The sequence below is a fragment of the Esox lucius genome, chromosome 11 (assembly GCF_011004845.1).
Source record: "Esox lucius isolate fEsoLuc1 chromosome 11, fEsoLuc1.pri, whole genome shotgun sequence".
Lineage (NCBI taxonomy): Eukaryota > Metazoa > Chordata > Actinopteri > Esociformes > Esocidae > Esox > Esox lucius.
Window position 1 is genome coordinate 36,664,373 of NC_047579.1, and position 25,045 is coordinate 36,689,417.

General features: G+C 42.5%; 2 protein-coding genes across 4 annotated transcripts; both read left to right on the forward strand.

Annotated features, from left to right (window-relative positions):
- The first annotated feature begins 247 nt into the window (after nt 1-247).
- LOC105031170 (extracellular serine/threonine protein kinase FAM20C) lies at nt 248-15,752 on the forward strand. Of its 3 annotated transcripts, XM_010905444.3 has the most exons (10): nt 248-1,882; nt 2,075-2,253; nt 5,104-5,182; nt 5,971-6,063; nt 6,237-6,352; nt 7,932-8,112; nt 12,129-12,238; nt 12,709-12,790; nt 12,874-12,933; nt 13,768-15,752. In XM_010905444.3, the coding sequence occupies exons 1-10, from the start codon at nt 1,380-1,382 to the stop codon at nt 14,021-14,023; spliced, it is 1,659 nt and encodes a 552-aa protein (XP_010903746.2). In that variant the 5' UTR covers nt 248-1,379; the 3' UTR covers nt 14,024-15,752. The 3 variants fall into 3 exon arrangements, with proteins under 3 accessions (XP_010903746.2, XP_019906244.2, XP_019906245.1); XM_020050685.2 differs by lacking the exon at nt 12,874-12,933; XM_020050686.2 differs by lacking the exon at nt 12,874-12,933 and having other exon boundaries at nt 12,709-12,802; nt 13,768-13,820.
- A 229-nt stretch (nt 15,753-15,981) lies between these two features.
- LOC105031163 (membrane-spanning 4-domains subfamily A member 4A) lies at nt 15,982-20,889 on the forward strand. Its single transcript, XM_010905434.4, has 8 exons — nt 15,982-16,087; nt 16,500-16,675; nt 17,047-17,163; nt 17,409-17,465; nt 17,756-18,058; nt 18,196-18,321; nt 19,411-19,497; nt 20,602-20,889. Exons 2-8 carry the CDS (start codon nt 16,505-16,507, stop codon nt 20,695-20,697), a joined length of 957 nt encoding a protein of 318 aa, XP_010903736.2. The 5' UTR covers nt 15,982-16,087; nt 16,500-16,504; the 3' UTR covers nt 20,698-20,889.
- The last annotated feature ends 4,156 nt before the right edge of the window (nt 20,890-25,045 follow it).

The window sequence follows — 25,045 nt, forward strand, 5'->3', positions numbered from 1 at the left end:
GAATGGTGCTTCTCGATATCGCCACATCGACTCAAGTCCACTTGGAGCTGCTGCTTTAATTACACATTTCAAATGACAAACTTAAGGAGAAAAGGTTATGGAGAAAACTGCATTTATCTCAAAAAACACTTAGTTGTCTCTTATTAATGAGGTCAGAGACCATCCATGCAGAATCTGTCCAGGTCCTTCACAGTCCTTGTGCCTTGTCTGTGGACTTGTCAGTCCACCTCAGCAGTTTGTGTTCCATAGGGTTGAGATCAGGGGACTGATGTAACCATTGCATACATTTAATTCTGTGGTCAGTAAAGCATTTTATTTGCAACTGGAAGAATGGTTTGGGTCATTGTCGTGCTGTGAGATCCAGTGTTGACTCAGTCTTAAACCAATAATCCTCTGAGCACCAATACATTATAAAAACCTTCTGAAATTACAACTCAAAAATGTTGACGAAATCCCATGTGTAGCACTATAAGTGCATAGCAACTGAAACATTGATCTGAAAATAGATAGTATTTACCCTCCATCCAGGTCACCTTAACCAGGCTTCTCTCCCTGTTCTGTTTGAACTAGCGTGATCACACAGATAACAGGAGCACTATCAGCGCTCCGGGAGGGAAAGATAAAAACACAGGACAAAATGACATTTACTTTTTGGTAATTTAGCAGACAAGACCATTCAAAGTGACTTACAGACAAGGGCATAAGAAAAGATCATTCACCTTGTCGCCTTTGGGGTTTGAACCAGCAAAAAACTGGACCAACGCCTTTGTCTCTATTATTCGGGGCAAACTGAGTAAGCAAGAAAAACAGTCTTTGTCTGGCTTTTAACTTTTCTGCGCTGTGTGAAAAGACAAGGTAAGTCATGTGCCCCTCGGCTGGTTGCTCCCTCATGCTGTGAGTTTAGCGATGGGCTTCTAGTACCACATTGATTCCCTTCAGCTGTGCTTTGATTCTCAAGGTGTCTCACTTTTATGTAGTGGTTCTATGCTCTGGGAAACAAGAGGGTTTGAGTATTTTCTGGAGCCTAAGGAACAATGTCTTCCTGGCTGGTTGGATGACTGGCTGGCTGGATGACTGACTGATTGCATGGCTGGATGACTGGATAACTGACTGGCTGGCTTAGTGGATGGCTGGCTGCATGGCTGAATGACTGGATGAAAGGCTAACTGGATGACAAGCTGGCTGGGTGAATGGCTGCATGACTGCATGACTTGCTGGTTGGATGGCTGGCTGGATGTGTGAGTAGCTTGTTTGCTGGCTGGCTGGCTGGATGGGAGAGTAGGTTGTTTCCGTCTCTGGACAAGACAGACACTTTCAAATAAGTTGTGAATACAGTAGAGGGCATTTAATGTTAACTGAAGTGTCTACTTTCTCTCAGCATGGTGAGGCAGGGAGTTGGCCGTCTCTATCTGATATTGGCGTGTCTTTCCCTGGCTCTGCATCTGTTCCTGGTCCTCTTCTGTCTCTCCGTTCTTCAGACATCCTGCCTCCTCCAACCCACCTCCTCTTCCTCCATTTCTTCATCTCTCTCTGGAGCCGCTCCCCATGATCGACAGGGCAGCAGCTCACACAAACCACTGCCAGGCCACCAGAATGGAGTCACTGCAAGGTCCGCCCACATAGACCACAGGGACAAGGCCTCGTTTGACATGGCTGTTGAGACGGGGAAGGACAGGAAACTGATCGGAGCCGGAACGGCCACCAAAATGGCCCACGGTCATTCCAAGCTGGAGGCCCTCTTCAGCCACCCCCTCTACAATCTGCCCTGGCCACCGCTGCTGGAAGACGATTGGCTACTGAAGCTGAAGCCGAAGAAGAAGAATGGGGAAGACAGCAAAGAGGAGGAATGGGAAAGTGATAAAAGCAGCGAAGACAGTGAGTGGTGAGTGAGACAATGTTGAGTGGAAGACAAAAGGATTTAGCAGCGTGTTTAAACAGGAAAGAGAGAAAACAAATAAGCATTAATTCATGCTGTCATGCGTAACATACTGCATAATTTGTTTAAATGTGTTACCTATTGCTTGATTGGCCATCCAACTGCTTTGTCCGTTTAACTGCTGCTTTTCCCTGATAGGCAGAGTGACAGCAAGGAGGAAGGCTACGACCAAGCTAATTGGACGAGTAGCACGGAGACCCACCCCCCTTGGCTGAGTTACCACTTGGGAATCACACGCTGGGAGCTTTATGACAGGAAGGACCCCAATGTTGCTGAGGTGATTCAACAGATGGCCACGCAACCCATCCTCAGCGCAGGTAAGAGGGTTTAATGAGGCCAAGCTAATAGGGAGAGAAAATAGGCATTTGGGGTTCATTTTAGAATTGTATGTTTTGGTATTGCAGGTTAGGTTTAGGGATAAGGGATTTATGATTTTTGGTTTTCAAGTCCCCACTAGGATAGCCGTCCACAGAATGTGTGTCTGTGTGCAATGTTCTGCTATTCTATTTTACTACTGTACTCGGTCAACGAATGTCATAAGAAAATAAGCATTTCAGGAACCTTTGGCTGATATCTTACCTTTTTGTTTTTAAAGTAGCAACAACAAAAACATGCATTTCCTTGTGATACTGGTCGAGAGAATACCAAGTGTGTGGCAAGCTGCCATCAAGGCAAAGGGAGGCTACTCAGAAGAATCTACAATACGACATTTATTTAGATTTCCTCAATACTTTTTTGGTCGCTACCTGATTCCATATGTGTTATTTCGTAGTTTTGATGTCTACACTATCCTACAATGTAATAGTAAAACAAAGAATACCTTTGAATGAGTAGGCGTCCCAAATTTTCACTGGTACTGTATAGATATCCTATTTTATATCGAAGAGAGACAGTGGGAAACTTTTTTATCTTTCAGAAACAGCAGTGAGTCAGAATTCATGTTTTCCATACTGCAGCTGTCTATGTCTCTGGAGAAACAGCAACTTGGACCAGATTTTGAATAGAAAACCTTTGTTGTATCTGAACACAGAGACAGAGAGTCCTGAAACACGTGTGTGTTTTTGCATGTGTGTATGAGTGACAGAGCCCTATCACCACAAGATGTGTCTTCCTGGTTGAAAACTGTTTTGAAAATACATATTTCAGATTATTTTGCTCAATGGGAGAGAGGTCATCAAAAAGAAAGTCTCCAGTGATGAAAGCTGTCCTCAAATACTAACAAATTAGCTATGAGGATAAAAAGGGGGAAACGATTATTTAAAATACAAATCAAAGAAACTGATTGAAGCACACCATATGCCAGAAAAGAGAAGATAGTGAAGTAACATTCAGAGTAGAAACTGGAACGCCAGATAATCGAACATTGTAAATAAATCTCCAGCTCTGTGATCTTTTGTTCCAGGGTCAGTCAATATAATCCTTCCCTGATAATAGGAAATCCCACTCACGCACCCACGTAGGCACACGGAGCGCACACTTTGAATATCATATGGACGTTGTGTTGAGCATAAAGGATTACTTGTGTAATCAGCTTGCGTGTGAGCTTCCCACATCTCTTTCCTCTCGCACACATTTTCATACGCTCCTTTTCATTTTCGTCTACTTCCTACTCAACTTCCCCCCCTTTTCACCTCCTCATCCTGCTCCTCCTCGAGCACCTCCTCCCTAAAGACCCCTATAATCTAGATCTGACACTAGCCGGTTGTTCTTTTTTAACCTAACGAGGACACTGTGTGGACATCTGGGGTAACTGCATCCAGGTGAAATCCACTGGAAAGACCATTGATATGAATGACACCATCAGCCTCACTAAATGTCTTGTGGAATTCATCTGGAACTTGACAATGTGCCCAGCAGTTAGAGGAGCATTTGATCCATAACTGAAAGGTCCCTAGTTCATCTCCCTGAGTTGTGTCCTGGAGCAAGGCACTTATCCCTAATTGCTCCCAGGTTGTCAGTCCTTAGCTGGTTCAACAACATAAAACATTTTTTTAAGCATCACAATGATTTTCTATTCTGCTGGTATGATTAGTGTTATGCGTGTGTGTGTCAGGTTATTCTGCTGTCTGTATGTTACTAGGTTGTCTATTGTGCATTACAGTGATGTTACTGGTTTATCTGTTATTCGTTACAGTGATGTTACTGGGTTGTCTGTTATGCATTACAGTGATGTTACTGGGTTGTCTGTTATGCGATACAGTGATGTTACTGGGTTGTCTGTTATGCGATACAGTGATGTTACTGGGTTGTCTGTTATGCGATACAGTGATGTTACTGGGTGGCCTGACATGTTACAGTGATGTTACTGGGTTGTCTGTTATGCGATACAGTGATGTTACTGGGTGGTCTGTCATGTTACAGTGATGTTACAGGGTGGTCTGTCATGTTACAGTGATGTTACTGGGTTGTCTGTTATGCGATACAGTGATGTTACTGGGTGGTCTGTCATGTTACAGTGATGTTACAGGGTGGTCTGTCATGTTACAGTGATGTTACTGGGTTGTCTGTTATGCGATACAGTGATGTTACAGGGTGGTCTGTCATGTTACAGTGATGTTACTGGGTTGTCTGTTATGCGATACAGTGATGTTACTGGGTGGTCTGTCATGTTACAGTGATGTTACAGGGTGGTCTGTCATGTTACTGGGTTGTCTGTTATGCGATACAATGATGTTACTGGGTTGTCTGTTATGCGATACAGTGATGTTACTGGGTTGTCTGTTATGCGATACAGTGATGTTACTGGGTGGCCTGACATGTTACAGTGATGTTACTGGGTTGTCTGTTATGCGATACAGTGATGTTACTGGGTGGTCTGTCATGTTACAGTGATGTTACAGGGTGGTCTGTCATGTTACAGTGATGTTACTGGGTTGTCTGTTATGCGATACAGTGATGTTACTGGGTGGTCTGTCATGTTACAGTGATGCTACAGGGTGGTCTGTCATGTTACAGTGATGTTACTGGGTTGTCTGTTATGCGATACAGTGATGTTACAGGGTGGTCTGTCATGTTACAGTGATGTTACTGGGTTGTCTGTTATGCGATACAGTGATGTTACTGGGTGGTCTGTCATGTTACAGTGATGTTACAGGGTGGTCTGTCATGTTACTGGGTTGTCTGTTATGCGATACAGTGATGTAACTGGGTTGTCTGTCATGTTACAGTGCAGAAGAGTGGAGGCACGCAGCTCAAGCTCATTGTATCATTCCCCAACTATGGACAAGCCCTCCTCAAACCCATGAGGTGAGAATTGACCATAGTATGTGAGCAGTTATGTATCAAAAACAATATTATGCTATCAGTGGTTGGAAATGCAACCAAATATTTTGCTCTGCAGAGTATTTTTGGGGGCACTGTAAACCTAGGAAGGACATATTTGTGATCATTGTTGAAATGACAGGGCACTGCTTTACCAAAAACAGTTTGTCTAGTTCAACTGTGTCAAAAGAACAAACCCACTTTTCCCAGATTATGTATACATTATAGATTATACATTTGAGACTTACCTCTCTCACCAGCAGATCTTGTTCCCACACATAAGTCGTACCATTTCATGTGTAATGTGGGGGGGGGGGAAATGCGTATTTTTCCAATAATAAAGAAAAACATTCTGAAACAAGGGCGTGACTGACCTTGGCATCACAGAAGGAAAACCAGGAAGAAGGAAAACTTGTCATCACAAACTTGTACATTTTTAAATAATATCAACATTGTAGCTTTCATAATAAACGCGTGTCTTTGCATGGTTACATATTCGTTTCTACGGCTCAGCAAGCGCTTCCAAATATAATGCATCTCTTACAGGTCCAGTTGGATCTTAGTTCATTTAAAATCTTGTCCTTTCTGGCACTGTCACAATGACATGGTGTTTCTAACCTTGTTTTTTGGCAGCAACGGTGAAATCCCTGCTTACTATACAAGACCATGCAACATGGCAGCATAAATACAAGAGTCTCAGCTAAATTATACCAGTCTCATTACACCCTTGATGGCTTTGACGTGCTCATCAAGTTTAGGTGTTTTATTTACAGGCAGGGGAGGGACGCAGAGACAGATGTGAACCTTTTCTACTTCTCCGACTTTGAGAGGCACAACGCTGAGATCGCTGCCTTCCACCTGGACAGGTAAAAACAAGGAGACGTGGGCTTCCAGCCTGACATCCAACTGAAGGTCAGAAGAAAGAGAAGGAAAGCACTAAAGGTCTCCCACTGATTCTTCTATATCTATCTTCATGCATGAGCGTGCGTGCGTGTGCGTGCGTGTGTGTGCGTGCCTGTGTGTGTTTGTGTCCTCTCAGGGTGTTGGGTTTCAACAGAATCCCTCCAGTGGTTGGTAGGCTCATCAACGTCACGGCGGAGATCAGAGGTATCACCACAGACCACAAACTCTCCAGAACCTTCTACACTTCACCTGGTGTGTGGCGGTTGGTCCGGTCTGCATTCTTAATCAAAGCTTTTAGATTACAAGACCAGATGTTTAACGTACACTATTGGCCTGGTATTAGAATTTTGTCACTTGCAGTTTATTCTCATATCCTTTATCGCTCTCTCGCTCTGTTCTCTTTTCTTCTCTCTGTCTCTATTCTCTTTCTCTCTTCTCAGTCGCTCACTTGTTCTCTCTTCATCTCTCTTCTATTCGCTCTCTTTTTGCTTCTCTACTCTCTCTTTTGTCTTCTCTCCACTCTGTCTTTCTTACTGTCTTTAAATACACTGAAAAGACTATTGGCACTGTCAACATTGCCGGACAAGTGGAAAATAAGAAAGATAACATAAAAATGATAAATGACAAATGTTGAAGAAAAAACAGAACAATAGAAAAACATGAGTTTCTAAGATTACCTATTGAAATGTGTGAACAGGATGAACAGGATGAGTTTGAAATGTAATATTCTCAGAAATGTACAGTTTTGTAACCATGTGCAGATAGTTCAAGTTGGATTGACAAGGGAAATTTAATTGGTTTACAGAACATGTAGAGTTTTTATGGGGTTATATTTTGAATTTAGAATGTTTAAGGTTGCCCTTTTCACACGGCCATGGGTCACAAACCTTGCTGTTCTCTTTGCTCATTGTTGTCATTCAAAGATATGGGAGTTTATCAAAAAAAAGATCTGGGAAATGTTTCTTATGGCATCATACAGTTGGAAGAGCAGCTCCGCTTCCATCACTTATTTTGGACAGTGGGCACATAGCCTGTCTTCTCTTGGGAGCCAGGTCTCTTTCCATAGCAAGGCCATGCTCACTTAGCCTGTACATAGTCAAGTTTTTCCTTAATTTTGTGTCCGTTGTACTGGTCAGGTATTCTGCACTGTATTCTCTCTCTTTAGGGCGATATATCATTCCAAATAGTTGTTTGGTTTATTCTTTCCAGTGTGTTAATTGCTGTGGTTTTCTTTTTGTTTTCTCATGATTTGGTTGCTTTGCTGGGGCTCTGTTGGGTGTTTGTGGACAGAGCCCCAAGACCAGCTGGCTTAGTAGAGCCCCTCTCTAGGTTCATCTCTCCATAGGTGTGGCCTACTGATCAAGAGTGCTGTGCCTGTAAACAAAAGGTTGTTGGTTCTACCCCTAGAACCAATGAGGTGGAAAATCCTGTTGGTCTGTGCAAGACAGTTAACACTAATTTCTCCCAGGACGTTGCTGTAAAAACCTATTTATTGTTAGCATAGTTAGTACATAGTAAATGATAATTATTTGGCATAGTCCTAACTCAGCTCTGCATGCACCATTTGGTGTTTGCACTGAAATCTGAGAATATTGTTTTGCTAAATTCTACATGCAGAGTCTCAATTGGTGTTCGTCCCATTTTATGAATTCTTACGTGAACTCAGAACTAACATCCTCAGAGGGCTATGGGTTTTCAAACTGATGGTAGTACTTTAAGATAGATTCCAGATGGTCAAGTCCTATGTTCTTGTTGATGGCGTAGTATGACTTCCTTGCCTGGTCTCTCAGACGGTCATCTCTCCCCCACCCCGTCTCCTCTCTTCCTCTAGTGGGTAACGTGTGTTTCCACGGTCAGTGTGAGTACTACTGCACCACAGAGAGCCCAGTGTGTGGTCGACCCCAGGTCCTGGAAGTGTCCCTGGCATCCATGCTGCCTGACCTCTCCCTGGCCCCCCGGCGCACCTGGAGGTCTCCCTGGAGACGCTCCTACAGCCGCACCAAACTGGCACCGTGGGTAGTGGGTACCAGGCTAGTGGGTACCAGGCTAGCCTTGTCTAGGTCTACACTCTCAAAAATATTGCTCCATAATGGTTCTTTGGCTGTCCCTGTAGGACAACCTTTTTTGGTTCTAAGGTAGAACAACCTTTTGGTTTTTTGGTTCTAAGGTAGAACAACCTTTTGGTTTTTGGTTTTTAACCATCAGAGGATGGGTACATGGTTTTTAAGTTCCAGATAGTACCTTTTTGGGTTCCATGGTTCTGAATGGAACCCAACAGGGTTCTTCAACCAAAGGAACAGCCAATACGACCTTTTGGAATCCTTTTTCTAAGAGTGCACGCATTATTTATGTATATGGGTTGGTTTGGCCAAACAAAATGTAGTTCAAAGGTCCAAAACATCAGTTTTGCCTTCTAGATTCACTAAATTCTTAACTGAAAACATTTCTTGGCACCTCCACTTTCTTCTATCCCTGTAAGGGATATGTTTGGCTTCAGGGAGAACAATTGTATGGTCCAGGTAGAGTTCTACTTGAAATCCAAAAGGTACTTTAAAGGTTAAAGGTTTTATTTTCAGGAACAGTCGAAGATGCCTCTTTAGCCACGCATCTGGCTAAATTCCCCAATGTGGGTGAATAGACTCAACTGGTTTGACCGGAAACAAGCTTGTGGTTCTTGGCATGCACTCTCACATCAACATGCGGGAATTTCTAGAAAGTAAATGTGGCTCATTAGGTGTTTGAAAAATGCTTTTGTGTTCCAGATACAGTCAGTTTGGTTTACACCCAGAATTCTTTAAGGTGTCATATTTAAACCTCGGTGGAAACCTGCCAAAAACTCAGACTCTTTCAGTCCTTATAGACAGTTGAGTCAGGATGGGTCCTCAACAGGTCCCTTTGAGATAATGCCCCCTCTAATTAGCTCACTCCAAGATCTGCTCCAGGAAAACCTGCTATCTGGTAGATGTCTCACTCTGGTCTGTCCAAAGGCCTTAACGTCCATTGGACATAAGTCATTTCTGTTAGCGAATGACTGGAAGAAATTGCTAAAGACCTTAAAGCTTGAGATTTTTATCATACCGCACTCCTTCAAAAATGAATGACCAAGCTGCTATCAGATAGAACAGGCTATATGTCTCACTGTATTTATGGTAATTTGATGTTTTCTGTTCTCTTCTATACATTATATCATATATCTGTGTGTATACAGTGGGGCAAAAAAGTATTTAGTCAGCCACCAATTGTGCACGTTCTCCCACTGAAAAAGATGAGAGAGGCCTGTAATTTTCATCATAGGTACACTTTAACTATGACTAGAGACAAAATGAGAAAAGAAATCCAGAAAATCACATTGTAGGATTATTAATGAATTTATTGGTAAATTCCTTGGTAAAATAAATATTTGGTCACCTTCAAACAAACAAGATTTCTGGCTCTCACAGACCTGTAACTTCTTCTTTAAGAGGCTCCTCTGTCCTCCACTTGTTACCTGTATAAATGGCACCTGTTTGAACTAATCAGTATAAAAGACACCTGTCCACAACCTCAAACAGTCGCACTCCAAACTCCACTATGGCCAAGACCAAAGAGCGGTCAAAGGACACCAGAAACAAAATTGTAAACCTGCACCAGGCTGGGAAGACTGAATCTGCAATAGGTAAGCAGCTTGGTGTGATGAAATCAACTGTGGGAGCAATTATAAGAAAACGGAAGACATACATGTAACGAGGACGCGCATGGAGGACGCGCGCCACCCCTCCCGACATGGTGTTTGGTGTGCGTCATCGCCGGCCTTCTAGCCACGCCGCTCCTCCTCCCACGGCACTGTCCTGTCTTGTTATTGCACACACCTGGTCTCCATTCCCTCATTAGGTTGCTTATATTAGTTCCCTTGTTTCTGGGCGTCTTTGTGTGGTATTGTTCTATGTTCAGTGTTCTGTATTTGCCTTGTGAGGTTGGTTTTTGCGCTTGTGCATTATTTTAGTTTTGCGTGCCTTGTTTTTCTTAAGAACGCAATACATATACCTTGACTGCATCCCTGCATTCGACTCCTTTTTTCAACACGCCTCTAGACACACTGTTACAATACAAGACAACTGATGATCTCCCTCGAACCAGGGCTCCATGCAAGATCTCACCCTGTGGGGTTAAATTGATCACAAGGTGAGCAAAAATCCCAGAACCACATTGGGGGACCTAGTGAATGACCTACAGAGAGCGTGTCCCCCTGCTTAAGCTGTCCAGGCCCGTCTGAGGTTTGCTAGAGAGCATTTGGATGATCCAGAAGAGGATTAGGAGAATGTCATATGGTCAGATGAAACCAAAATAGAACTTTTTTGGTAAAAACCCAACTTGTCGTGTTTGGAGGAGAAAGAATGCTGAGTTGCATCCGAAGAACACCAAACCTACTGTGAAGCATGGGGGTGGAAACATCATGCTTTGGGGCTGTTTTTCTGCAAAGGGACCAAGACGACCGATCCGTGTAAAGGAAAGAATGAATGGGGCCATGTATCGTGAGATCTTGAGTGAAAACCTCATTCCATCAGCAAGGGCATTGAAGATGAAACGTGGCTGGCTCTTTCAGCATGACAATGACCCCAAACATACCGCCCGGGCAACGAAGGAGTGGCTTCGTTAGAAGCCTTTCAAGGTCCTGGAGTGGCCTAGCCAGTCACCAGATCTCAACCCCATAGAAACTCTTTGGAGGGAGTTGAAAGTTTGTGTTGCCCAGCGACAGCCACAAAAAATTTGAAATGATTCGGGCTTTGTGACATGGTGCATTATCCTGCTGGAAGTAGCCATCAGAGGATGGGTACATGGTGGTCATAAAGGGATGGACATGGTCAGAAACAATGCTCAGGTAGGCCGTGGCATTTAAACGATGCCCAATTGGCACTAAGGGGCCTAAAGTGTGCCAAGAAAACATCCCCCACACCATTACACCACCACCACCAGCCTGCACAGTGTTAACAAGGCTTGATGGATCCATGAACTCATTCTGTTTACGCCAAATTCTGACTCTACCATCTGAATGTCTCAACAGAAATCGAGACCCATCAGACCAGGCAACATTCTTCCAGTCTTCAACTGTCCAATTTTGGTGAGCTCGTGCAAATTGTAGCCTCTTTTTTTCCTATTTGTAGTGGAGATGAGTGGTACCCGGTGGGGTCTTCTGCTGTTGTTGCCCATCCACCTCCAGGTTGTGCATGTTGTGGCTTCACAAATGGTTTGCTGCATACTTCGGTTGTAACGAGTGGTTATTTCAGTCAAAGTTGCTCTTCTATCAGCTTGAATCAGTCGGCCCATTCTCCTCTGACTTCTAGCATCAACAAGGCATTTTTGCCCACAGGACTGCCGCATACTGGATGTTTTTCCCTTCTCACACCATTCTTTGTAAACCCTAGAAATGGTTGTGCGTGAAAATCCCAGTAACTGAGCAGATTGTGAAATACTCAGACCGGCCCGTCTGGCACCAACAACCATGCCACACTCAAAATTGCTTAAATCACCTTTCTTTCCCATTCTGACAATCAGTTTGGAGTTCAGGAGATTGTCTTGACCAGGACCACACCCCTAAATGCATTGAAGCAACTGCCATGTGATTGGTTGATTAGATAATTGCAATAATGAGAAATTGAACAGGTGTTCCTAATAATCCTTTAGGTGAGTGCATAACATAGTATTGAGATTAACTTTTGTTATTGACCAAATACTTATTTTCCACCATAATTTACCATTATATTCATTAAAAATCCTACAATTGGATTTTCTGGAGAAAGAAAATCTCACTTGTCTCTCATAGTTAAAGTGTACCTATGATGAAAATTACAGGCCTCTCTCATATTTTTAAGTGGGAGAACTTGCACAATTGGTGGCTGACTAAATACTTTTTCGCCCCACTGTATACAGTATATATATACACACACACATATACATTTATATTCCTCAAAACCTTTCCTAACTAAACTAACCCTAACAAAAAATTGTCATTGTCATTGTCTCAGCTAACATGCAGCTGCTACTGTTTCAGATGGGAGAAGAACCCAGATTACTGTGTTAAAGTGAAGGAGACTCCTCCATACAGCGAAGGCACCAGACTAGTGGATTTCATAGACATGGTCGTTCTGGACTTCCTCATGAGTCAGTCACCACACTCCTTAGCCACTATTACCACTACTGTACTACTACTACTACTACTACTACTACTACTGTACTACTAATAATAACTTACTACTCATACTACAGACACTACAGACATTACAGGTACCATCCATTCTGCTACTACTACTACTGATACTTTTACTACAGTACTACACTACTACCACTATTAATACTACCACTACTACTACTATTACCACCACCACTACTAATAATAATAATACTTTCTACTACTACCATTACTACTACTACTGCTTTTACTGTTTTAATTTTCTGTGTTCGTATTCTCTTGAATCAGAAACCTAGACATTACCTTCATATTTTATCAATATTATTTAACAATATATGTTATTAGCATGACACAATAGGAACACTTGTCTTCTACCATAGACAATGGAACAGGTTTTGAATAAACAGCGATAAACTGTTATTTCCCACTGCTTCTTACCCAGGCAACATGGATCGACATCACTATGAGACCTTTGAGAAGTTTGGGAATGAAACATTTCTCCTGCATCTAGACAACGGACGGGCGTGAGCATCAGCGTACAGCCTTAGATTTACCTTCTGGATTTCTGCTTTTATTTTCTGACATCGATAATATTGGTTATTTTTAGATTTGGTCGCCATTCTGTGGATGAACCGTCCATACTGGTGCCTTTACGAATGTGCTGCAGGTAGTTACTTTCACCATCTAGAACGATCTGAAGAACTGTGCTGCAAGTAGTAATGTCACCCTCTAGAGCAAGCTGAAGCACTGTGCTGCAGTTAGTACTGTCACCCTCTAGAACGATCTGAAGGACTGTGCTGCAGGTAGTACTGTCACCCTCTAGAAAGATCTGAAGATTTATGCTGCAGGTAGTACTGTCACCCTCTAGAACGATCTGAAGAACTGTGCTGTAGGTAGTACTGTCACCCTCTAGAACGATCTGAAGAACTGTGCTGTAGGTAGTACTGTCACCCTCTAGAACGATCTGAAGAACTATGCTGCAGGTAGTACTGTCACCCTCTAGAAAGACCTGAAGAACTATGCTGCAGGTAGTACTGTCACCCTCTAGAACGATCTGAAGAACTGTGCTGTAGGTAGTACTGTCACCCTCTAGAACGATCTGAAGAACTGCCACAGAGGTTTAACACTCTTGTTTCTATCGCCCTCTTTTTCAACATTCTCTCCATCACCCATCTCTTTTCTCTCCATCTATATCCCTCTCTCCATCCCTCTCCATCGCTTTCTCCATCCCTCTCTCCATCCCTCTCTCCATCCCTCTCCGTCCCTCTCCATCCCTCTCCATCCCTCTCCGTCCCTCTCCATCCCTCTCTCCATCCCTCTCCGTCCCTCTCCATCCCTCTCTCCATCCCTCTCCGTCCCTCTCCATCCCTCTCCGTCCCTCTCCGTCCCTCTCCATCCCTCTCTCCATCCCTCTCCGTCCCTCTCCATCCCTCTCTCCATCCCTCTCCGTCCCTCTCCATCCCTCTCCGTCCCTCTCCATCCCTCTCCATCTCTCTCTCAGGATCCGGCGCTCCACCCTAATGCGCCTGCGCCTCCTGTCCCTCCCAGGCCACCGTCTGAGTGATGTCATGAGGGAGTCTCTGTCCCGGGACCCCCTGGACACAGTTGCCCCCCTCCTCTCGGAGCCACACCTCACTGCGTTGGACCGTCGCCTGGCAACTGTCCTACAGGCTGTGAACAGTTGTATGGGGCACCATGACAACGTTATTCACGATGACTTGGAGGAAAACGCTGCTCACAGAAACATAGGACAATAATAAGGACTACAGCCATGACCAACACCATGACAACACTGTTCACGATGACTTGGAAGAAAACCCTGCCCACGCAACCATCAAACAATAATGACTGCGATTTAGCACAGCCTTCTGCACAACATCTGATTGGGTTCAGCTGCGATTGCTGAAGAGACAGTATTGATCAATCTGTTCTTTACAGAGTACTTTCCTGGCACAGTTTGTCTGCTTATGACGGTAATGACATTTAAAGGATGATAGTGTGACGTCACGTTACCAGGGTGATGCGGTTTGACCGGAATTTTAACCAGTTACAACAATGGCAGAACTCTGTGGAAGAAGAATGCTGTATATCAGGATGTCAAGGTGTACATAAATGTCAAAACAACCTACTTCAGTCTATTTATAGCAAACATTCCAGTCCTTGTCCCTGACAAATAACAAAGGGAGCAAATGTATGATATAGACTGATGCCTAGGCTACCTCCTCTGTCTAAACAGAGTCAGATCAAAGGTCTTCTACAGGTCCCTGATAATCATGTGTCATTATCACACGTATGTCACTATGTAAAAATAACACTGACAATCCAATGTAGCGTGGCCCAGGCTGTTCCAGTTATCCGAGCCGTTGCCTTTGTTTTGAAATCTGATCCAGAGCTCTTTCAACAAACGTCATTCCCACCTTCCCCCGTCTTTATGAAATAATGCTTGCAATTTCTATTATTTGTTTTTAAGCTTCCTTCTAGCAATGACTGGGCAAATTTTTTATTTTATTGTGTACTATGCACTTATTCCTGCTGGGTAATGAGGTTGCCCCATCTGGCTATGTAACTAAGTTGCTCTGGATAAGATGTCTGCTTACTGACTAAAATGTCAACTATATAAGATTTTAGCATCTCTCTGTCATTTCCATCTGTTGCTATCAATAAAAAGAAAAAAATATATATATTTCATATACATGAAAAAAAAGGAAGGATACTGTACCTATTGAGCAAGTGTGTTACAGTAGATTCAGCAGGGGGGGTCAATTCTTGAAATGCATCAGGCCGGGGGGCCGGAACAAACTTGCATCATTTGTAAAACCAAAACCAAAATTCCCAAAAGAGATTAAATTCGAAAATAGTTCATTTTATACAGTCACCTAAATAAGAGATTTAGTTAAAACACCACCCGGTGTTACCACGGCCCCCTAAAACACTCATCACTGTGACTTCTATGCTCTGGCACACCTGCCCCTCGCTAAATACACAACACTAGACATGTTTGTATCAACTTAAGTCCCTCCAAGACCAAACCCTACTTTACTTCTGGTTGCCCCTCATGTATGACAAAAACTCAATGAAAATGTGCCCTTCAACAGATGCCTTTCACTGCTCAATCCTAAAATCAGGATTTCTTTGGCCCTTCATTCTTTTGGTTCCCATCCCGTCAACGTAAAATCTATGCGATGTAATCAATGGACAGAGGTTGGACCGCGGCCTAGGCTGGTTAAGAGGTCACGCTAACGCTAGTTGTGGTGCACATTCTCTCATCTGCCTCTTTCTTTCATCAGCAATAAAGCATAAATACCTACAATTATAACCCTGGACTGATGTGCAATGGTATTTAAATTTGAAGATACTATGGTTTGAAAAGCCAGGCTGAGTTACTGCCTGTTCCTGTACATGTTTGCTCATGGCTTGTTAAGGAAAACAACAGTATGTGTCCCTTGGAGTATTCTCTCTCTGGAAAAGGTCAAAATATTTTTTGAATGGAAAAAAACCCTGCAGCTCTATGAAGGAATGCCCCCCCCCCCCCCAACCACCCATTGTTACTATTAAACTTCTAACACCAGAAACCTCACATGGGATACTTTGCTAATTTGTATTAAAATGTATTAAAATGTTGTATACTAAACACCAATGAGAATCTCGGCACTTAGTGACACTTGAACTTCACGGATAACTATAAAGAACATCTAGGTACATCCCTGTGACCTTGATACATGATCCCACTGTGTCATCAAGTTAGCAGGCAGCGTGTGACTGCAAACCTGCCAGTCCACTATCAACCCTCAGCACACTTGTCTTGTCTTCTGGGAGAAAAGGTCAGTTTCATCTCAGTTCATTGAATATTTTAAAAGTTTCACATAAACATTGTTTACTTCAGTATGAATTATAGCTAATTTCAATATTAGTCATCTTTATTTCAGCATGACTGTAACATATTTTAACATGAATTATGTGATATAACTGTTAAAGTTGTTTCAAGTCTGTTTTCTTTTTTTGTCAGAAGAGTTTTCTTAATACTTCTTTAATTCAAATTGTCTATGTAGCATGGAAATGATGCAGTCATGAACATTTTTAAAGAAACTTGACTAACCTTGGTCGTGACACAATGAATATTCATGAGACTTCTTTAAGGAGCCGCAATCAGAATAACATCTGGACTAAGCCTCAATGAAAAGACAGTACTTTTTCAGATCACCTCACTACTAAACAGAACTTTTTTCTCTGTAGTGAAGATGTCCAACTCTATAACAACCTCCACTAACGGGGTGGTTGTCATCACCCACATACAAACCACGGAGAAGGGGATGGATGTCTCTGGGGTGTCTGCTCCACCCAAGTCTCTGGGACGGACGGTCTCCACAATGTTGGAAAGTTTCCGGATGGGGCAGCCAAAAGCACTGGGGGTAAACGTCTATGTTTTGCATCTTTAAAAAACAGCATATGAATTAGAATACCATTTTTAATACAATTAAAGAGCAAAACACAGTGATCATTTAAAATAAACCCTGGTAAGAAAAAAGCCTTAAAAGTGTTGGTATATCCAGCGTTCATTAAACGTTAGTTTTACATGATTCCTACATTTGTTATACATATTGGCTGTTCAAAATATATTCAGCATTTACTAATATTGCAACTAACGGCACTTACAAATATTTGGTAAATATTACATACTTTTCCTGGACCTTAAAATGGTATTTACTGATCCATTATTAATAATTTATTACCACAGAGGTCTCATCTGATTATCCCTTTATTGTTTTTTTTGCTTCAACAGACCATACAGATCATGATTGGTTTGGTTATGCTGTTGTTGGGAATCGTGATGGCTTCATCACCAATGCCGGACAATGTTGGAGTAGTTAGTGGAATATTCGTCTGGGGATCTCTCATTGTGAGTCAGTTACTCTGTCTAGAACAGTACTTCAATATGTCCTGTCAGGCTGGACAGTAAACATCCTCAATCAATCATGTAACATTATAAATGTAGAATTATTATATAAACTACACATGTGTGTAGTTAATTCTGATTCAGATCTTTTGACTCCAGAGCCTGGAGTCAAAAGAAATGTTATGATATTTAGGGAGCAGTGCTCCATTTGGGACAGTTGAAAAATTTCTTCCTTTTTTTTTTATCAGTTTATCCTTGCTGGTTCTCTCACTGTTGCTGCTGACAACCACCTGAACCAATGTCAGGTTAGTACGAAAAAGTTTTTCCTCAATAAATTTATTTCTCTTTATATAAAGTTCCACTACAACAATCTTTCAGGCTCCTGTGTTTTCATTCAATCTCCTTTTTGTCTCACACCTGGACGTTGTTCTCCCACAACACAAGCAATGGCTTGGACACTAGAGTTTGGCTGACTGGGAGTCTAAACAAATATGCTTATTTGTTTAAACAACAAATGATTTAGCATTGCATTCTTCTGAAATGTTTAATTCACAAGTAATATTCCCTTGTAATCTATCTGTTTTCTGTCCTTTAGGTGAAAGGCTCCCTGGGAATGAATGTTATCGCTGTGATCATTGCTCTCACATGTATCATTCTGTATTCTGCCGACACTGCTGGGATCATGCTGTATAACTCCTGTTCAGACTCCTCAAACAATAACCCGTTATATCAAGGCCCATACAATAACCCATCACATCCAAGCACTCCACAAAACACACCATCACATCCAGGCAACAATCCATCACAGTCGGGTGATTCCCACGAAGACCAATCAGACGATGGCGGTCATCGGTCAATGAATCCACTGTCTTCATCCTCAAACTGTCAACTGTATTGGGTACATATGAAACGTTATTCACCATTGCCATGGCTAATGAGTTTACTAACTCTTAATTAACTTTAACTGTACGTCATTTCTCCAAAAGGGAGGTAAAGTGAAGGTCACCCCTGCTGTCTGTTTCCCCCGGTCTATAGATCAGATCCCGTGGAATTTCTGGTGTTTTGGTTATTTTGTCGTTGCTGGAGTTTATAGTGTCCATTTGTGCTTCATCCTTCGCCTGCAAAGCCGTCTGCCAGTGTTGTTGTTGCCACACCCCTGAGGTGAGTCCAACATTCCTCCATGGGTCCGTTGTTAGAGCCAGATCTCCCTACATTTACGTGTTTAAACATTAAATCACCTCCTTCAGCTTATGGTCTATCAGAACAAAAGCCTGATAATAATTACACTAAACAGGTGATTAACGAGAATTGCAGTACACAAATACAGCTTGCACTTTTCCAAACTGAGCTTCCATCTGCCAAGCTTTTGTCCTCCATGTCCACAGAGGCCAAATCCTTCCAAACTAGATTGTGTATTACATCATCAGCATAACATTTCTTTCTTTTTCTCCTGCTCCATTAGTCAGGTTTGCGTGAGCTATGTGTAAGAGGAAAAACCTGTTCAAAGATGACCCAGGAACAACCATTAGTCCTGAAGTAATGCTGCTTAGCCCACAACTAAAGTATTGCATAGTTTATGCTCATTAAGTTCTGGGTCTATGTATGTAGGGAGAACAAATCCGATTGAGTTCTGTATCTGTGTGGGGGGGAGAACAAAACCGATTGAGTTCAGGGTCTGTGTGTGCAGGGAGAACAAAACCGATTGAGTTCAGGATCTGTGTGTGCAGGGAGAACAAAACCGATTGAGTTCAGGATCTGTGTGTGCAGGGAGAACAAAACCGATTGAGTTCAGGGTCTGTGTGTGCAGGCAGAACAAAACCGATAAGTTCTAAGTCTGTGTAGGGATAACAAAACCCAAACGTAGAGTTCCACCATCAAGGTTAATTAATCCATGGCTAGTCAAATTGGTTACAACACAAGTATTCAGTTTTAAGAATTAGGGCTGGTGCCAAAATAGTTAGCCCCCACACACACAGGCACCCAACCATCCATGCATACTGGGACATGTTAACAAACAGCTCCAGTATGTTACAGTGTGGTACAAACAAGTTGAGTAGCTTTGTTTGTAACATTTCACAAAGATCAGAACAGTCACAGAGTTTATAGACGCCTCTTAAGGAAGAAAAAAGGAGGTGTACAATTGTGGCTAATTGGCATTTTATCGTTTTAAATGTAGTTTGTTTACATCATGAACTCTTTTATAGAAATGTTTAAATGTGTATTTAATATGAACTGAAAATTTACTTTTAGAAAGTGATCATCGCTAGAGATCCGATATCAGTGCCTGATGATGCCAAGGTGACACCAAGCAACGCACCATACCTTCCCGACTATGAGGTATGACATTATTGCAACAAACCCTACCCTCACGAGTATGAGGTATGACATTATTGCAACACACCCTACCCTCACGAGTATGAGGTATGCCATTATTGCAACGCGCCATACCTTCCCGACTATGAGGTATGACATTATTGCAACGCACCCTACCCTCACGAGTATGAGGTATGACATTATTGCAACACACCCTACCCTCACGAGTATGAGGTATGCCATTATTGCAACGCGCCATACCTTCCCAACTATGAGGTATGACATTATTGGAACGGACTGTACCCTCACGACTATGAGGTATGACATTATTGCAACGCACCCTACCCTTCCGACAATGAGGCATGACATTATTGGACGGTTGAAGTGAAGGGTTGACACAGAATAAGTAGCTCAGTATTAAATATATTGAATGTCATCTGCAGGGTTTGGGTTAATTCCAGGCAAGTCATGTAATACTCTGGAATTCCAATTCTCTTGTTTGCATGTCAGTAAATACATAACCTGTCATTAGTATCAACATTTGATTGGCCGCAACCACTTGTTAGAACCAGTAAAAAATGTTTTAACTTTGAAATAGTTTAATGCACAAAACACTGGTGACAGTATGTGTGCTTTCCAAATCTCACAGTGCCATTGAAGAGATCTTGCAGACATTTAGAATTATGCACTGCATTTTTGACTTTAAACCTATTCTAGTTAAAACATCCTTTTGGATTTTCTATCATGATTTCAAACTATCCAAAGAGATTGTTAATTCCTCAGAAAATCCAATAAGTCAGGTTAAGTAGAAATCCTATAGGATTGTTTGCTATCGAAATCGTAAAAGCTGAAAAATAAACATATGATTGGTTCCTAAAATAAACCAATATTTAAAAAATCAAGTAAGACTCCTCCTGAGATTTGCTACGGATTGTGCTAGAAAATCTGAGGGATGTTTTTACCAGGCTTTTTATTGGCATCTTTATTGTTATGTCTATCATTGTATGCATTCCAAACTGCACCCTATTCGCTATTTAGTGCACTCTTTGGACCAGTGTACAATAGGGGATACGTGCCGTGTCGTACCTGTAATCAGTTATATCCTGTGATGTCCTGTTTTTCCTACAGACTGTGAAACACACAAAGGATCTTGAGGGAGACAGTATGAATATAGCGTCTCATCAGTATGACCAGCCCCCAAAATACACGTCTATCACCCGCTGAGAGACTGGCCCAAGTGGATGCATCGCTCTTTTCTCTGTGAAATCGTGTTTTAATCCAGGCCTGCACTTCTGATTAGATTAAATCCTGTTTTATTCCAGGCCTGTATTACACATTAAATGAAATCATAGCTGAATATTTTAAATTGAATAAAATCCTGTTTTAATCTATAAAATAAAATAATCTTTAAATCTAGTTCTATGTTTATGAATAAATAAAATTGTTATAATCAAGGCATATATTATACATTTAGGACTGTGTTTCTGATTTAATGAAATTAGAATTTAATCCAGGTTTAAGGTACCTATTATATCATGTTCTTATCTATAATTTAAAAATCAGGGCCTATTCCAAGAGTTTATAAGAGATTAACAGGACTTTTCAGAAGATTTGTGACAGCAATAAATGCTATTAAATGTTAATGTGTAGCACATTACAGTCCGAGTTGGGAAGTACCAGGTCTACAGTGCGAGTTGAGAAGTACCAGGTCTACAGTGCGAGTTGGGAAGTACCAGGTCTACAGTGCGAGTTGGGAAGTACCAGGTCTACAGTGCAAGTTGGGAAGTACCAGGTCTACAGTGCGAGTTAAGAAGTACCAGGTTTACAGTGCGAGTTGGGAAGTACCAGGTCTACAGTGCAAGTTGGGAAGTACCAGGTCTACAGTCCGTGTTGGGAAGTACCAAGTCTACAGTCCAACTTGGGATGTACCAAAATGTATATATAAGGCAAGATGTTAGGTCAGTAGGCAGTCACCTATAAAATATATGATCAAAAGGGGTTTAGAACGTAACCTTACAAAAACCTTATGAAAAAGGTTTTATGAAATTGCATTTCTGTTGATTCTTTCTTTATGAATAAATTATCACAAATTATAATAATTCAGTGTCATGTGTTACATTAGGTTACCTTGATGTGTCAGCTGTTGAAGTGGTCACATACCAACCAGGTCCATAGGAGATAATGTAGCTTTCGACATTCCCAGTATCATGCCTGGCTGTTGGAATGAGGTCCATTTGGTCGTAGGCAGTGTTGTTTTTTTGCTAAACATAGTAGTTTTGATTGACCAAAAATGACAATTTTGGTCTCTGTCCAGAGAATGGACTTCCAGAAACCTTCAGAATTGTCCAGATGGTGTTTGGAAAAATTAAGACTGCAGTATGGTTTTCTTTTTTCAATGTATTTATTGTTTCTTCTCCTCTTCAACCCTCCCATGAATGCCATTTCAATTCAGTCTTTTTATTGTTAAAGTACAGTAACCAGAGATCTCCAAATGTTACTGTATATGTTTGGATTGGCATTTACCTGACTGATAATTTTTCTTGAGGTTCTTTGGGATATTTTGGAAGGATGTCCACATCTAGGCCAAGTGGCTTTCATGTTACATTGTACATTCTTTGCCTCACAGTGGACTGATGGAGCTAATATCTTTTTGGGATGATTGTGTAGCCTTCCCCAGACTGATGTGCTCTCACTAACCTCTTCCTGATATCCTTGTAGATCTTTCCTTTCGTCATGATTTGTCCTTCATTCACCTGTATGGGTAACATCAAACTGAACAGGTTTATTTTCTCTATCAGAGTCCCACCCAAACTATTTCCAAAAGATCCCTCTTTTGATTGGTTAATTTGGTACCCAATTATTTACCCCCATGATTCTACTCCCTTAAATCAATACACCTTGGGGTTCACTTATTTTTGCATTCCTTTTTAATTTTGTCTGATCTAGAGCACATTTTTAGATTCCCTCTAAACCAACATAATGGAATTGGCAACCATAAACCTGTTACATCAGATAAAAAAGGTTCTGATTAAATGAAGATTTTGTGGTGAACAAAAATCTATAATTGCACAATGAAGGGGGACCGGAGGGTGTGTTCCAACTATAGGGGGATCACACTTCTCAGCCTCCCCGGGAAAGTCTATGCCAGGGTTCTGGAGAGGAGAATACGGCCGATAGTAGAACCTCGGATTCAGGAGGAACAGTGTGGTTTTCGTCCGTGCCGTGGAACACTGGACCAGCTCTGTACCCTCTACGGGGTGTTGGAGGGTTCATGAGAGTTTGCCCAACCAATCCACATGTGTTTTGTGGATTTGGAGAAGGCATTCGACTGTGTCCCTCGCGGCATCTTGTGGATAGTGCTTCGGGAATATGGGGTCCTGGGTCCTTTGCTAAGGGCTGTCAGGTCCCTGTACAACCGAAGCAGGAGCTTGGTCCGCATTGCCGGCAGTAAGTCAGACTTGTTCCCAGTGCATGTTGGACTCCGGCAGGGCTGCCCGTTGTCACCGGTTCTGTTCGTAATTTTTATGGACAGAATTTCTAGGCGCAGCCAGGGGCCGGAGGGTGTCAGGTTTGGGGACCACACAATTTCGTCTCTGCTCTTTGCAGATGATGTTGTCGTGTTGGCCCCTTCTAACCAGGACCTTCAGCATGCACTTGGACGGTTTGCAGCCGAGTGTGAAGCGGTGGGGATGAAAATCAGTACCTCCAAATCTGAGGCCATGGTCCTCAGTCGGAAAAGGGTGGCTTGCCCACTTCAGGTTGGTGGAGAGTGCCTGCCTCAAGTGGAGGAGTTTAAGTATCTAGGGGTCTTGTTCACGAGTGAGGGAAGGATGGAACGGGAGATTGACAGACAGATCGGTGCAGCTTCTGCAGTAATGCAGTCGATGTATCTGTCTGTCGTGGTGAAGAAAGAGCTGAGCCGCAAGGCGAAGCTCTCGATTTACCAGTCAATCTACGTTCCTACTCTCACCTATGGTCATGAGCTTTGGGTCATGACCGAAAGGACAAGATCCCGGATACAGGCGGCCGAAATGAGCTTTCTCCGCAGGGTGGCTGGGCGATCCCTTAGAGATAGGGTGAGAAGCTCGGTCACCCGGGAGGAGCTCAGAGTAGAGCCGCTGCTCCTCCACATCGAGAGGGGTCAGCTGAGGTGGCTTGGGCATCTGTTTCGGACGCCTCGGGAACGCCTTCTTGGGAAGGTCGTAGGACACGCTGGAGGGACTATGTCTCCCGGCTGGCCTGGGAACGCCTCGGTGTCCCCCCGGAAGAGCTAGAGGAAGTGTCTGGGGAGAGGGAAGTCTGGGCATCCCTGTTTAGACTGCTGCCCCCGCGACCCGGCCCCGGATAAGCGGAAGAAGATGGATGGATGGATGCACAATGAGTTCACATACTTTCCAGAAGCACTGATATGCACACACACACACACACACACACACACACACACCCACACACATACTCAGGAATATAAACTTTTAATACAGGGGTGTACACTTCCTTAAAAACATTTTAATATACACCTTCCCTTCCTCTACTTCTTCCTGGATTCCCAACACCCAGACCCAAGAAAGATCCTTAATTCTAGGACAGATGTCACAGTCTCGTGTTCAGCCACTTTCTGAATGTTACCCAATGAGGACACCGTGTGGACAACTGGGGTAACTGCTTTGTAAAATCCATCAGATGGGCATTAACATTTCTCACTTTAGCAGTCACTCTTATCCAGAGCGACTTACAGTAGCATGCATTTTCATACTGGCCCCCCATGGGAATCAAACCTATTACCTTTCAGTTGCAAACGCAATACCAAGTTATCTACATGACACCACACTATAAATGATCCCATCCCCCAAAATATCCCCAGTGGTGTTTCTTTAGTTGTCCTGTGGTGTTTCTTTAGTTGTCCTGTGGGGTTTCTTTAGTTGTCCTGTGGTGTTTTTATAGTTGTCCTGCGGGGTTTCTATGGTTGTCCTGTGGTGTTTCTTTAGTTGTCCTGTGGTGTTTCTATAGTTGTCCTGTGGTGTTTATAGTTGTCCTGTGGTGTTTCTATAGTATCCTGTGGTGTTTTTATATTTGTCCTGTGGTGTTTGTAGTTGTCCTGTGGTGTTTCTATAGTTGTCCTGTGGTGTTTATAGTTGTCCTGTGGTGTTTCTATAGTATCCTGTGGTGTTTTTATAGTATCCTGTGGTGTTTGTAGTTGTCCTGTGGTGTTTCTATAGTTGTCCTATGGTGTTTTTATAGTTGTCCTGTGGTGTTTCTATGGTTGTCCTGTGGTGTTTCTTTAGTTGTCCTGTGGTGTTTCTATAGTTGTCCTGTGGTGTTTATAGTTGTCCTGTGGTGTTTCTATAGTATCCTGTGGTGTTTTTATAGTTGTCCTGTGGTGTTTGTAGTTGTCCTGTGGTGTTTCTATAGTTGTCCTGTGGTGTTTATAGTTGTCCTGTGGTGTTTCTATAGTATCCTGTGGTGTTTTATAGTATCCTGTGGTGTTTGTAGTTGTCCTGTGGTGTTTCTATAGTTGTCCTGTGGTGTTTTTATAGTTGTCCTGTGGTGTTTCTATAGTTGTCTTGTGGTGTTT

Bases quoted from the DNA above. Each gene is read 5' to 3' on its own strand.
- LOC105031170 (XM_010905444.3), top strand. From the start codon at position 1,380: ATGGTGAGGCAGGGAGTTGGCCGTCTCTATCTGATATTGGCGTGTCTT. The intron at 5,183-5,970 runs GTGAGAATTGAC...TTTTATTTACAG, and splicing joins GCCCTCCTCAAACCCATGAG to GCAGGGGAGGGACGCAGAGA. The intron at 12,934-13,767 runs GTAGTTACTTTC...TCTCTCTCTCAG, and splicing joins CCTTTACGAATGTGCTGCAG to GATCCGGCGCTCCACCCTAA.
- LOC105031163 (XM_010905434.4), top strand. From the start codon at position 16,505: ATGTCCAACTCTATAACAACCTCCACTAACGGGGTGGTTGTCATCACC. The intron at 17,164-17,408 runs GTGAGTCAGTTA...TTTTTTTATCAG, and splicing joins TCGTCTGGGGATCTCTCATT to TTTATCCTTGCTGGTTCTCT. The intron at 19,498-20,601 runs GTATGACATTAT...TTTTTCCTACAG, and splicing joins CATACCTTCCCGACTATGAG to ACTGTGAAACACACAAAGGA.